This window comes from Polistes fuscatus, unplaced genomic scaffold (assembly GCF_010416935.1).
Source record: "Polistes fuscatus isolate 324 unplaced genomic scaffold, CU_Pfus_HIC Scaffold11, whole genome shotgun sequence".
Classification (NCBI taxonomy): Eukaryota; Metazoa; Arthropoda; class Insecta; order Hymenoptera; family Vespidae; genus Polistes; species Polistes fuscatus.
This window is the reverse complement of record NW_025113009.1, coordinates 1,670,416-1,684,216: the sequence shown is the minus strand read 5'-3', so window position 1 is coordinate 1,684,216 and position 13,801 is coordinate 1,670,416. Positions and strand designations below refer to the sequence as shown.

General features: G+C 27.0%; 1 protein-coding gene across 1 annotated transcript; it reads left to right on the top strand.

Moving 5' to 3' along the window:
- Positions 1-126: 126 nt before the first annotated feature.
- Positions 127-13,774, top strand: LOC122526518 (DNA-dependent protein kinase catalytic subunit-like). The gene is made up of 15 exons (XM_043649969.1): positions 127-934; positions 1,009-1,190; positions 1,290-1,452; positions 1,545-1,663; positions 1,748-2,134; positions 2,319-2,494; positions 2,586-2,839; positions 2,920-5,558; positions 5,634-5,789; positions 5,928-9,460; positions 9,531-10,062; positions 10,146-12,428; positions 12,518-13,217; positions 13,302-13,507; positions 13,579-13,774. The coding sequence occupies exons 1-15, from the start codon at positions 808-810 to the stop codon at positions 13,654-13,656; spliced, it is 11,535 nt and encodes a 3,844-aa protein (XP_043505904.1). The 5' UTR covers positions 127-807; the 3' UTR covers positions 13,657-13,774.
- The last annotated feature ends 27 nt before the right edge of the window (positions 13,775-13,801 follow it).

Genomic DNA, 13,801 nt, shown 5'->3' with positions numbered 1-13,801 from the left:
AACAACTCGACTAATAAATTATTTAAAAGAAGATAATAATATTATATTCGATGGAACGAACAAAGAATGCTTATCAATTTTTATTTAACAATAGTGTAATATAATTCTTTCACAATATTAGTGAAAAAAAATAAAAAAACCTATGGATCAACAAGTTACATAATAGTTGCGTGATTTTTGGATCACCCATCACGCACAATGTCTGCTTGTAATTTTTTTTGTTATCGCTAGATGGCAAATTTATATTTTGACAATATGCCTATTCATAAATAATAGTACAAATTAATTTTGTAATTATTGTAGATTATTATTCATACAAAATTGACATAGTTTTAAAAATATACTTTTTAATGCAATTCATGTATCAATAACAATAATATAATTAAACATATAATATTCTAAATAGGTTATGTTTTTTCTGTCATCATGACAAAATGACAGCCGTGACGGTATACTAACAAATCTAGTGCTTGAAAATCTGTGACAATTTATAAATTATTGTCCATTATGTGAATTAATAAAGATTATATTTAATGGTTTTATTATCGCATTTATGATGATAATATTAGAATAGATCTTAACGAAATAAGGTACGAGGATTGCGAATGGGGGTGGCGGGAACATTAGCAGGATTTGATATTTGCGGCGATGAACTTTCGAGTAACTAACGCCAACTGATAATAATATTGTAATATTTATCATGTGTAAAATGTCGCTAAGAATATTTTAACTTATTTATATCTTGTGAACTAATTCAGTACACACTGTACATATTTTATAATTTAAATAATTTAGTGGATTTTAAACATGGAGTCGATTTCATCATTTATGGATATTTTTGTAAGATGCATAAAAGAAAATAATCCCAAGGATTTAGTAGAATTCTTAAAGGATAGTCATAAATACTTTCAAAGTTTAACAACAGATGAAAGCAGTAAGCATTTGGGAATATTCAGCAATATCAATATATTTCATATTTATTTAAATCACAAATTTTCTTCTATGCAGAACAAGCATTGTCTAATCTTTTTAATAATGACGAAGGATTGCTCAGTTTTCTCAGAAACGAGCTTAACAGGCTAGTGTCAAGGAAACATTTTGATAATGTAGTTATAGAAGTATTTTCAATAATTGGATTTATTATAGACAATCTTCATATGATATTTCATCAGTATGTTCAACCGGTTAAAGTATGAATCTAATTTGAATATTTATATAATAATAAATATCGTATAATTGTAGATTCATAACTTAAAATAAATTATTCTTGATTTGTTTGTTCTGTTTAGGATATTTGCCAATTGGCACTTATTATGCAATGTTCCATGTATATTAAAAGGTCTGCTTGCAGTACTTTGAAAAAATTAATAGAAAAATTTGAGGAAAATGAGTTAAATTTAGATGAAACTATTAAAGAATTTATGTCTAAATTCTTTAAACTCTCTATTAAAGGTATGTCGTTTAACACATTGAAAACAATAGTAATGATTATTAAGCAAAATATAAATATAACAACTACTTATGGGTATATATTTTTATTACAGAAAGAAGTTTGATCTTTTCTATTTTTGGAACAATAGCACAGCATCATTCGCAAGTTCCAACCTTGCAGAGATATAAAAATGATATTTTTAAATTACTGTTTAATGATTTTAAAAGTCAGGTATAATACACTATTACTTGAATATTGTATATATGCATAGACGTGTTTATAACATAATATATAACATATATTTTATATTTACAGTATAATCCTTTATCAAAAAATCAACCTAACGAGATTCAAATTTATTTGGAAGTTCTTACTAGTATCTTAAATGATCTTTACACACCTGAAGAAATAGGTTCAGAATACTATGCAGAGTTATATAAATGGATCAAATATCTTAGTATGCCAAATGTAACAAAAAAGTATATCACAAGAGCAGCAATTGTTTTTATATCTAAAAATATAAATCTATTTTCTACATTTGTATATAATGATTATAAATATTGGTATAAATTACTTTACGATTTACCAAAAGAGGGAAGTACGCATGGACAATGTGGACAGCAAGCATTAAAAGCTTATTACGACAATTTAGAAATTGTATTAAAATCTAGCGACGAAGACAAAAATAAAACAGTATTTTTGGTAATAAATTTTCTCATACAATAAAAATATACGAGGTATCCTAGTTTATTTCATTTTATTATTTTAATTTATTGAATATGTTTTGCAGAACGAAACTAGGATACACACCTTGTATATTTCATTATTAATTTAATAATATTATATATTTAAGAAATCTCTGATATATATATGTGGTTATTTTCAGTATTTTAAAAATCTTTTTAAAGAACAACTGATGGATCCGGCATTAGATCCAAATTCATTAAGACTTGTAGTATATGGATTTAGTAAATTGGCTGCTCCTTGTAAAATATATTTTCATAATGATGTCAAAGATATGTATTCACTTATCGCGGGCTATACAGTTTCTTTGTTTTTAAAGTAATTTTCTTATTATGTTATTACAACAGATACACATATTACGCATATGGTATTAAAAATTGCTACTGTATTTTACTTATTTGTATTTTAGGGAAAATATGGAACAGGTACAATTTGAAAATATTACTGATTATCAAGAAGCATTATCAGAAATACTTCGTCACGTATCAGATGTGTCTATTGGACAAATAAACCTCCTAATAAAAATTAGCGTTTTCTCTATTAAAAGGTATCCTGATTTCTCTGGAATACGTAAAACTTATGCAATTTCGTCTTTAATTAAAACTTTAATCAATATTGCTTCCATAAACAAGATATTATTAGATGAATTTCTTTATAATATAAGTAAGTTTATATATATATTATTTTTAACTTTATTTAATACAATAATCTATTATTCTCTATTATATTTTAATTTTCTATAGTTCTTGATGGAATTGCATGGACATGCTCACATACGTTACGGATTGATGCTGAATTGCTTGGTGAACTACATAATCTTTCAAAAAATCCAATTTGTTACAAGAATTATTTGCCTTTGTGGTTGGAATTGTTGAAACCAAGTAGATATAAATATGAAGAAATATTAATACCACAACAAGTTTTTGATAAAATGATAAACATCTATATTACGTTAATAACTAAATTAAATTTAAATACCAGGATAAAGGACGATTGTATTCTTTCTGATATAGCTTTTTCTCAAACTGCTGAAAATGAAAAAGATTTCCGAATATTTCTTAATATGGTGGATCTTATGATTGATATAATTAATCGGATTGAACCATTTCTTTTGGAAAATACAATGCATAAATTTTTATATGAAATTATTAGAATGTCTTATAAATATCCTTTGATATCAGGATTTTACAAATTAGTTCATGCAATCATGAAGAATTCTGAAATATTTTCTACTCTAGATAATGAAGATGATAATAATACCGAAATACAAGAATTGGTGTATAAGTATTTGATAAATACTTTAGATCAGATTATTACTTTTTCCAATGAATTATTGACTGCTTGTCTTTACCTAATTATGTGTATACCAATTAAATATGTACCAAACGTATTGAATCGTACGATTCCTACATTTAAAATTGCTATTACGATGGGTTTAAACGATTTTGATCTTGCCTCTGTTATACTTGATACTTTGGAAAAATGGATATCTCATTTAGATCGAGAAGAAACTAAGGATTTCTTGTTAGAAATAATACCAAGTTTAGAATTATTTCTGCAAAGCAATGAAAGCTCTACTGAATTATTACAAGATATTATAAAGTCTGAGAGAAAAAATGTTAAATATATAACTTTAATTGATAATGAGAATGCATTAGAAAAACTTCAAAGAAGAATCCTTTTATTTCTTGGCTCGCTGGATTCAAATGTCTTATCAGATGTTGTATATAGAAGAACTTTAAATACAGGATCAACTTGGGATAAGAAAGATTTACTTAAGTGTATGCTGTATTTTCCAGACTTGAGAACAGAATTTCATTTTGATAAAATTCTTCCTAGATTGATAACTTTGGCTCAAAGTTCTGGAGATAGACGCACAAAAGTAATTGCAAGTGAATTACTTCATAAAATGGTTTCATTTATTCTTGGTAAAGCAAAGCAACATTTAACAGTGGATATAGATCGTTTTGCTACTTTATATGAAAAATTATATCCAGTATTACTCGATCTTAGTTGTGATTCCGATGAAGTTGTATGGAAACTTTTTCAACCTTTAATGATACAATTGTCACATTGGTTGAGCTCACAATTTATGTTTAAATCGCTTATAACTGCATTGTTTATAAATTTACTTTTTGACGGTCTATGTAATAATGACAAGTCATCTGTCAGAGAATTTTCTGGTTTATGTTTATCAGAATTTATAGATTGGTCTTTGAGACAATTTTCAGAGACAAACGAACACAATGGACATATTCGTGATATCATAAGAAAGATAACTAATTTTGCAGTACATCCTTCTAAGGGCAAACGTTTGGCAGCAGCTACGGCTTTTAATCATCTTTATAGAATTATGCGTGAACATGAAGAAATAATTACAATATATTGGTTAGAGCTATTATATTGTTTTATTAAAAGTCTAGAAGGATACAATGATATCTCAATACATAATGCTCTTAACCACATTAATAAAGTTATACAAGTTAAAGCAGATTTATTGAATGAAGATAATCCATTGCGTAGAAAACCATTTGCATTTACAGGAAGAACATTAACTGATGCTGTTAATTGGTTATTTACTCAATGTGGATCTTTAGATCCAAATTGCAGACAAAAGAGTATGGAATTGTTTGTTCAGATTTCCGAACATCTTCCTAATTATAATTCGCCAACAGAAGTTATTGAATCTTATATCGAGAAAAATGGAATACAAGAAATTAATTGTATAATATTGAAAGATTTAAAAGTAAAAGGAGAAAATCTTTCCTTTAAAAATATGTTATTACTTTCGAAGAGTTTGGACTGCTATATATGGTTGATAAATAACAGCTTAATCAATATGGATTATTTATTTACCGATATTAATCCTGAGAAAGATATTATTTTTGATTATATAAGAAATTTTGTACACTTATTGTTGAAAACTAAAATAGAAAAAAAAGATAAAATAGTTATTTCTAAAGAGATTGAACAATTGCAAACATTGCAATGTAAAATTATAATGAGAATATTCAATTTTATTCAAATTCTTTTCAATTTAAATATTGACATTATACCAGATTTTGTTTTCAATGAAGAATTATTTGAATTAATAGCTAAATGTGTAATATGCCCACAAGCACTAGGATTTGACATGAGAAATGTTACGATAAATGAGCAATTACCAATATTGTTAGAACAGTTACTGCAAGTACTCGTACAAAAAATGAATGATTCGTTACAGTATTGTTTTAAAAGAAAACTAGAAAGTTATGCAATGAAACATTGTGCTACCTTTTTAACTTTGCATGAGAATAATGATAAAATATCGACAGAAATTTGGGATTACGTAAAAGGTCTTATTTTATTAGAAAATTGTAATATTCTTTCTCAATTGTGTAAGGTAAGCATTAATATAAATATTATTTTCTAGTTAATAATGTTATAGCGTGTATTTATTTTACATTGCGTATTATAGGATCAACAAATTTTTGATAATTTTGAACGTGATATTGAATATATTTTTAAATCTTTGTCAAAAGAAGAAGCTGGAATTTCTGTTTGTGTTAGTTTCCATATACAAATAATAGAATATTTGCAGAGTATAATGGCATTGTTTCTTACTACTTATAAGGTAAATTAACTTCTCTTTAAATATATGCACATAATATATAGAAATCTGTGATATTGTATTTCAGAAGTAATATTATTATCATAATTTTTTAGAAAAGTATCTTTTATTTTTTGATTCTAACTAAAACAATTTTTTCAGCCATCGATAACAAAAAAATTAATAAATTTAATTGGAAATAGTGATGTATTGCTTGGATTAGATACCATAGAGATAACACATGGAGAATATTTTTTGAGCATATTTAAAGATGCCATTTTTGGATACATACTAAAAAATATAGAAGATACAATGATAATTCTTGAAGATCTATTAGAAACAAACGCATGTTTTGCATTGACTATGTTAGAAGATTTAATGCTATTTGCACAGCATCATAAAAATAAATATAAAGATTATATAGAATCTTTAGTAACTACAATCATCAAAAAGTTCATTATTTTAGATAGAACTGTAAATAATATTGAGCGTAGAAAGGAGAAACTAATTAACATTTATGGAATTTGCGTGCATTTAATGCATAATCCTATAAACGTTGCGCATATGTCTGAATATTTTTATCAATGGATTCTAAAAGAATTTACCAGACAAGAAATAGATATTGAATACAAAACTAAGCTTTTACAACATTTTCTTATATGTTTGACGGATATATCATCTCCATATAAACCTGAATTAGTTACCATTCTGCGCACATTAAGAAAAGATAGACTTTCAATATCGCATAACGTATTTTCCGAACATAGTATGGTTGCAATGAAAATTAAAAATTGTTTCTACATGTTATTAACTCTATTACCTATTACAAAGTCGTTAATGGTCTATGAAACTATAATTTTCTTTGCCGCAAGTGGTGGTGAATATTTGTTTACTGAAAAATTAGAAGAGTGTATGAAAAGATATTATAATATTATTCCTAGTAATTATGCTTTGAAATCATTAGAAATGAGTTATAAATACTTTATGGATCTTAACAGTTTTGGTAATGATACCACCTCTAGTAGATTTGACATTTTACATAAATTTCTTTTACCAATGTTTCAATTTTGCAACATTCGTGAAATAGAACAATTTTATGAAAATAATATTAAGGATATTTATACCATTATAACTAAAAATCTTGTGGGTAATGATATAGATAAACAACAACTTATTATATCTACAATTGGTTGTTACGAACTAGTTGGTATTATGTTTGCAAAAATTGATATACAAAAAATAACTAGCGTTGATAGCACAATTACAAAAAATGCTATTGACAATGTGAATACTGGTACAGAACTTTTATCAGGATTATATGCAAACACTCTTCGTGTGCGATCTTTGAGAACAGATAATCCTGAACATAAAGAAATAATGAGATTATTACATTGTTCTGCATATAATTGTTCCATAGCAATTGTAAGTTTAAAGGATAATGAGCAAGCATATATGAGCGTATTTGGTGAAAACAAAAGTAAAAATATGCTTATATGGGATAATATTATTAATTTGGATAAAGAATATAATATTCAACAAACTGTTAAAAATTATTCCAAAAATAAAAAGAAATTAATTAACATAAAAAAGCCTAAAAGCCAACAATATAATACGAACGAAAACAATTATTCATACATTTATAGCTACAATATAGCTGAATCAACACTTTGTGAAGATTTAAATGCTTATGATTTAAATGAAGCTCGTATTATTAATCAATCTAAAAATAATAACAAAGAAGAAAGTATGAGCTTATTATTTGAATCTGATGATTTGAACGATCATGAATGTATGCCATCTATTTGTGGAGTTTTAATACATATGATGTCTAAAGGAATTTATGTTACTTCCAACGAAGATAATCTCACGCTGCCTAAATCATTAAAATGTTTCCACGACTCTATGTTAATACAACGCAATGATAAAGTCAGATTATTTATGTTAAAAATTATATTGAATGCGTCACAGCTATTTGAACATTATGCTAAATTTTTCTTACTTCCAGTCATAGCTACTATTAATTCATATTTAATTAAAAACAAATTGAATTATATTATTACCGATGCTTTATTGACTTTAATAGATTGGCATAAAGTTGCCGTACCTAATGAAACTAAAGAGAAAGAATGGGCACAAAAACTATTTGAAAAATTAATTCAAAATATATTACAGACTAATGAAGACACATCAAAAGGAATTTATAAGTACAATGTTAATATTATTAGAATGATGATTGCAGTTTGGCATCAATGTTTACAAGTTCCAACGAATTTCAATGAAATAGTGATAAATTCACAAAAAACAGATAATTCTAGAACAGCTATTCATTTAATACTAATGTTTTTAGCTAACAATATACAAGTAGAAATTATTTGCAAAGACAATATTCTAGAGTTTTTAAAAAATAATATTGAAAATTGGCAAAAAGATGAAGAAATGGTTTTACAAAGTTGCGAAGCTCTTGGAATAATATTTAAATTATTTAAAAATGATACAAACTATTCTAATAAATTACATGACATCGGTGAAAAATTAGAAAATTCTCTTCAACAAATGCAAATGAAATTTGGAAATAGACAAATTAGATGTATCCAGGCTTTGTGTAAAAATTATCCAGATATAGCCAAAGAATATTTGGAATTTATTATGCTAAGTATGTCCAAAGTTAATTCCAATGGAAAAGCTATATGTCTGGAATTATTTTTGTTAACGATTCCACAACAATCTAAAGAGCAAATTATAAAAAGACTTAGTTACATAAAGTTCCATAGTATATTAAAAAACAGAATTGTGCTTTGTGAAAAAATAGCACTTCAAATTATACATGAATTAGTTCTTATGTTAGAACCATTGGATCTTTTACCACTTGCTAAGTTGGTTTCTCCATATACAAAGCATGATTTTTCGGAATATAGAGAGATAGCTTACAAAATCTTCATGAGTATATATAATAAATATTCAAAAATAACTTTATGTAATGATAAGATAGAAAAATTAATGTATTTAAGTAAACAAACTCTACTTGGAGGTTTATTGGATCCTGCTACAGAATTACAAACGAAAATATTACATTTTTGGACAGAAGATAACAATTTATCAAACAAAATAACAGATAGATTGTTAGAAATTTTAAACATATATTCACCCAATACAGAAGATGTTTTCCTACCATTTATACCACTTACAATGTTGCATCTCCTAACAAAGACAGTTGAATATACAAGTAAAATGTTTGAACCTTTGACTGATTGTGATTATAAAGATTATGAAATTATTCCTTCATGGAAAACCAAAAATTTAGGATCTATTGCACCGTTATTTGCTCCTTCGCTGGCTAGTCAAATGAATCAAGTATTCACTCAAACAATGTCTTCGACATTTAATTATGATTCTTTTTATACATCATTACAAAGTAACATCAATTTTCGTGCAACACAAGATCCAGTATTTGAACCAACATATCTAAATGAAGATCAAGACAACCAAATGTTTTTGAATGACACAGAATACGATATGAATGTACAAGCATCAAAAATTGTACAACCTGCTGATAATAAACGATCAAGAAGATTTTTAGCCAATTCGTCTATTGTTTCCAATATCATTAGACAACAAGAAATAATAAAAAATTCGCAACGTGCTAACATGATAAAGAAAGAAGCAATAAGACAAAGGAACAGTGTAAAGTTATGCAGGTAAGTATTTCTAGTTATATGTATACAATAGAAACATTAAAAAATTATAACCATTACAATTTTATTGTAGAAAGTATAGATCTGGTGATTTTCCTGATATTGAAATTACCCTTTCTGATTTAATTGAACCACTGCAAAATTTAATAAAAAAGGATCAACTGATTTGCAAAGATATAACAGTTGCAATGTTTAGCTCTCTTATAGAATCTATGAAACTGCAGCAAAATATAAATATCATTGATGATATTGTTTCAATCTTAAAGAAAATATTATGTAACTGTCAAGAAAGTTCTCCGCTGATGGCTGCGATGTTAGAAATAATGCTTACATGTCATATAATTGACTGTTCTCCTGATATTACAACAAAAATTTCTAAAGCAAATCATTTTAATTCCATTGCTACACTTCTGTTGGAAGAAAATTTAATATATTATTCTGATGAAACATCACCACCTCCTCAAAAAAGATTGTGCTTGGCTGAGAAAGAAATTGATGAACAGACTAACAAATGGGTACAATTAGCTAAACTTTATGAATCTATGAATGAAATCGACATCGTTTTAAGCATTTTCCGAGATAAAATTGATAATAAACATTTACAGGTATTGTTGCATTACATAATATAGTAACAATTGTTTTATTTCTTTTTATATATTTCTTTTTTAATGTTAAATTTATATTTTAGGATTCTTCTTTTGCTCAAGCTACATGTGATTGGGTAAGAGGAAAATCAGCATATGAAACTGTCTATGCAGAAGAAGGAGGATTAATTAAAGAACACTGTCTCCAAGGTTTATTCAAATGTTTGAGTCATTTATCAGACTGGGATAAAATTGATACATATATAAAAGATAGATTAGATCAAAATTTAAATAATATTTGGAACGATGCATGGAAAAATTGGATGTTTCCATGGATGTTTCAGGTTTATGTGCACAAATCATTAATTTTAGATGAAAGTTCAGAGTTTTGTGAATTTAAGAAAGCAGTAAATCTTTGGTTTGAAGATGAACAGAAATTAAGCTATATAAAAAATAATTTTGGAGAAGAATTAGCTTTATTCTTTTTAAACGAGGAACAAGTTAACGCTCGCGATTTTTTAAATGCTGCTCTCGATGAACTGAGGAAACAATGGATACATCTACATCCATTGTCTGTTCAACTTAAAAAGAAGAAGCTGGAAAAACTGCAAGGAATCAGCGATATCGATCTATTTTTAAAATATTTGAAAGTCTCAGATACTACTCAAGGCACACAAGATTTACTAAGATTCTGGCGCAGAAGTGTTCCTTCAGTGCAAGATGATATTCTCTTGTGGAATAAACTAATCTTATATAGAACAAACTTTGCACCACTTTACATACAACATTTAAAAGATACTATGGAGATTGAAACGCAAAGTGACGAAGAAAATGAATTAAAAAATATTTCTTATCAACTTTCACTTGATATGATTAATATGGCCATAAGTCACAAAAATAAATTTATAGCAAATCAACATTTTAATTGTTTAAAGAAACAAATCGATAACTGTTCGTCACAAATTAAACATAAATATATATTGGCCATTGCTAGGCTTAAATATCTAAAGGGAGAAAATGAATTAGTTTCTGAGAAAAAATCATCTTCTTATGTTTTTTCTTGGAAATATTCGCATAACATATTGAATCAAGATGATCTTGATGTTCCGCTACAAATCGCTTCTAGACAACATATAAGTATGCTAGCTACAAGATTTGTAGAGTTAAGTTATGAAAACGAACAATTTGTTGATGTATTATACAAAAATAGCACGATTTTACAAGAATTAGGGGTCGAATTCAGTAGCATTGAAGATGTAAGAAATCTTTTGGAATCTTATAGCTTTAAAAAATTGGAAGAATGTTGTAGCATTGGAAATCCAAAGGACTGTTACTTTATTTTGTCTAAATATTGTTACGATCAATTTTGCAAATTTTCCGATAATATTAATTTGTTCAAAGAGTTTGTAAATTCTACATTGAAAGCAATGAGTTATGGTTCGGTAGATGCTGCACATTATTTTCCTTGTTTATTAAAACATCAGTATTTGAATGACGATGAAGTTAAAGAGATTTTTATAAACAATACTAACAACATTCAGTCTTGGTTATTTCTTAGATGGCAAGCACAATTATTTTCTCATCTTGGAACATCGATAGCGGATTTAATTATACCGATTATTGAAAGAATTATTGAAGATTATCCAAATGCTCTAATATATATTCTTCGTTTAATAATAGAAACAAATCCGAGTGTATTGAATGATTCACGAATGTACAAAATCAGGAAATTTTTGTACGATAATCAAGAGTTAGAACAATTTCTTAAAGCAATGCAATATGTTGTTCAGCCAGAATCATATTTATGTTATTATCTCCATGAATGTGTTAAAAATTTGTCAAAGGGTCCAGCTACTGCAATTGATATTTTAATGAAAAAGATTCCATCTTTAAGAGCAAACAGAAATGAACCAAGACCAGGAAATATATATAATATGATTAGTAAATTTAATTTAAAAAAACTTGAAAAAATGCAAGATGAGAAGGAAATTCGTCAATATTTGAAACAATTAGATCAAACTCTAAAACAATCGCTTCAGAAAACGAAAACCAATGGATTGCTGAAAAATTATAGTCCATGGTTATGCGAGTTTAGTGAAAGCCAATTAGAAGTACCAGGACAATATACAGGCTATAGAAAACCCATGCCTCAGTATCACATTAAAATTATGAAACTAGAACCAACTGTAAAAGTTATGGAATCATTACGTAAACCAATTCGTATCACAATAGTAGGTGATGATGCAAAGGATTATATGTTCTTAAACAAATTTGGAGAAGATTTAAGGCTTGATCAAAGATTGCAACACACTTTTTCAATCATAAATAAAACTTTGAATACCGATATAGCTTGCAAACGACGTCATTTATTTATTGATACGTATCAAGTATGTAGATTTAGAATGTAATTTCATAAATACTTAGTATATCTTAAATTAACAAAAATATAATAGTATTACATTTACTTTAATTGTAGGTAATTCCACTGTCAAAATCATTAGGTCTCATAGAGTGGATCAAAGATACCAAATCACTGTACGATTTAATTTATTTTACTCTTCCTAAAAATAAATATTCTCATTATGAAAGCATTGAAAAAGAGTACAATGCATGGATTCAAAAAGCTGCTGGATCTTCAAGAAATTTAGCAGTACAATATAAAGAAGCAACTTTAAATTACAATGCTAATGCAGTTATTATAAAAATGAATGAACTAATTGCTAGAACAGAATGGGATTTGTTACGTAAAGCATGCATAACATTGTGCCCATCGCCAGAGAGTTTTATAACATTTCGACGAAATTTTATTACTAGTTATGCTACAATGTGTGCAGTACATTGGATTTTGGGGATTGGAGATCGTCATCTATCAAACATATTAATTTCTATTGGGTCAGGGAAATGTTTAGGTGTCGATTTTGATCAGGCTTTCGACGCTGGCATTGATTCAATGATACCTCAACTTATGCCATTTCGCTTAACAACCCAAATCCTTGGACTTTTAAAGCCATTTACTGAAAAAGATCTCTTTGGAGCAACAATGACGCATGTTTTAAAAGCTTTGAGATGCGATAAGAGTACTATTCTTGCATGTCTAGATGTTTTTATACACGAACCTTTGAATTGGACAGAAAATGTTAACAAAGCTTTGGAAAGAATTGAAGAAGTGAATACTGGTAAGTGTAGAAGAATGTAAAACTTAATCTAATCCTTCTTGCACCTCTTACTTGTACATTAATTTAATTTTTGTAATATCCTAGATGTGAAATGGTTACCGCAAAAAAAAATTAATATTATAGAAAAAAAGTTGAACGGCAATAAACCATCAGCAATAATTTTGGAACAATTGAAAGATTTATACAGTGATCAATATTTTGAAAGATATTATATGATAGTTAATGGTGATGATGTTATTAAACGTACTCGTTTAAATATCAGAAATGAAAAATTAACAGCAGAGGAACAAGTAAAATTTATTTTTCATTATTATTAATTGTTATGCCTATATTATAAATATTTATGAATATATTTTCACAGGTCGAATGTTTATTAGATCAAGCGACAGATTTTAATATTTTGGGTCGTACATACGTTGGTTGGAAACCGTGGCTATGAACTATTCCAAATATTTCAAAAAAATATTATCAAATTTAATATAGTAATAGGAAAAGCTTTAAATGTGTTGGTAATTATGTAGATAGACTAACAATAAGTAAACAAGATTAAACAAAAATTGATTTTATGATTTATTTTATAATAT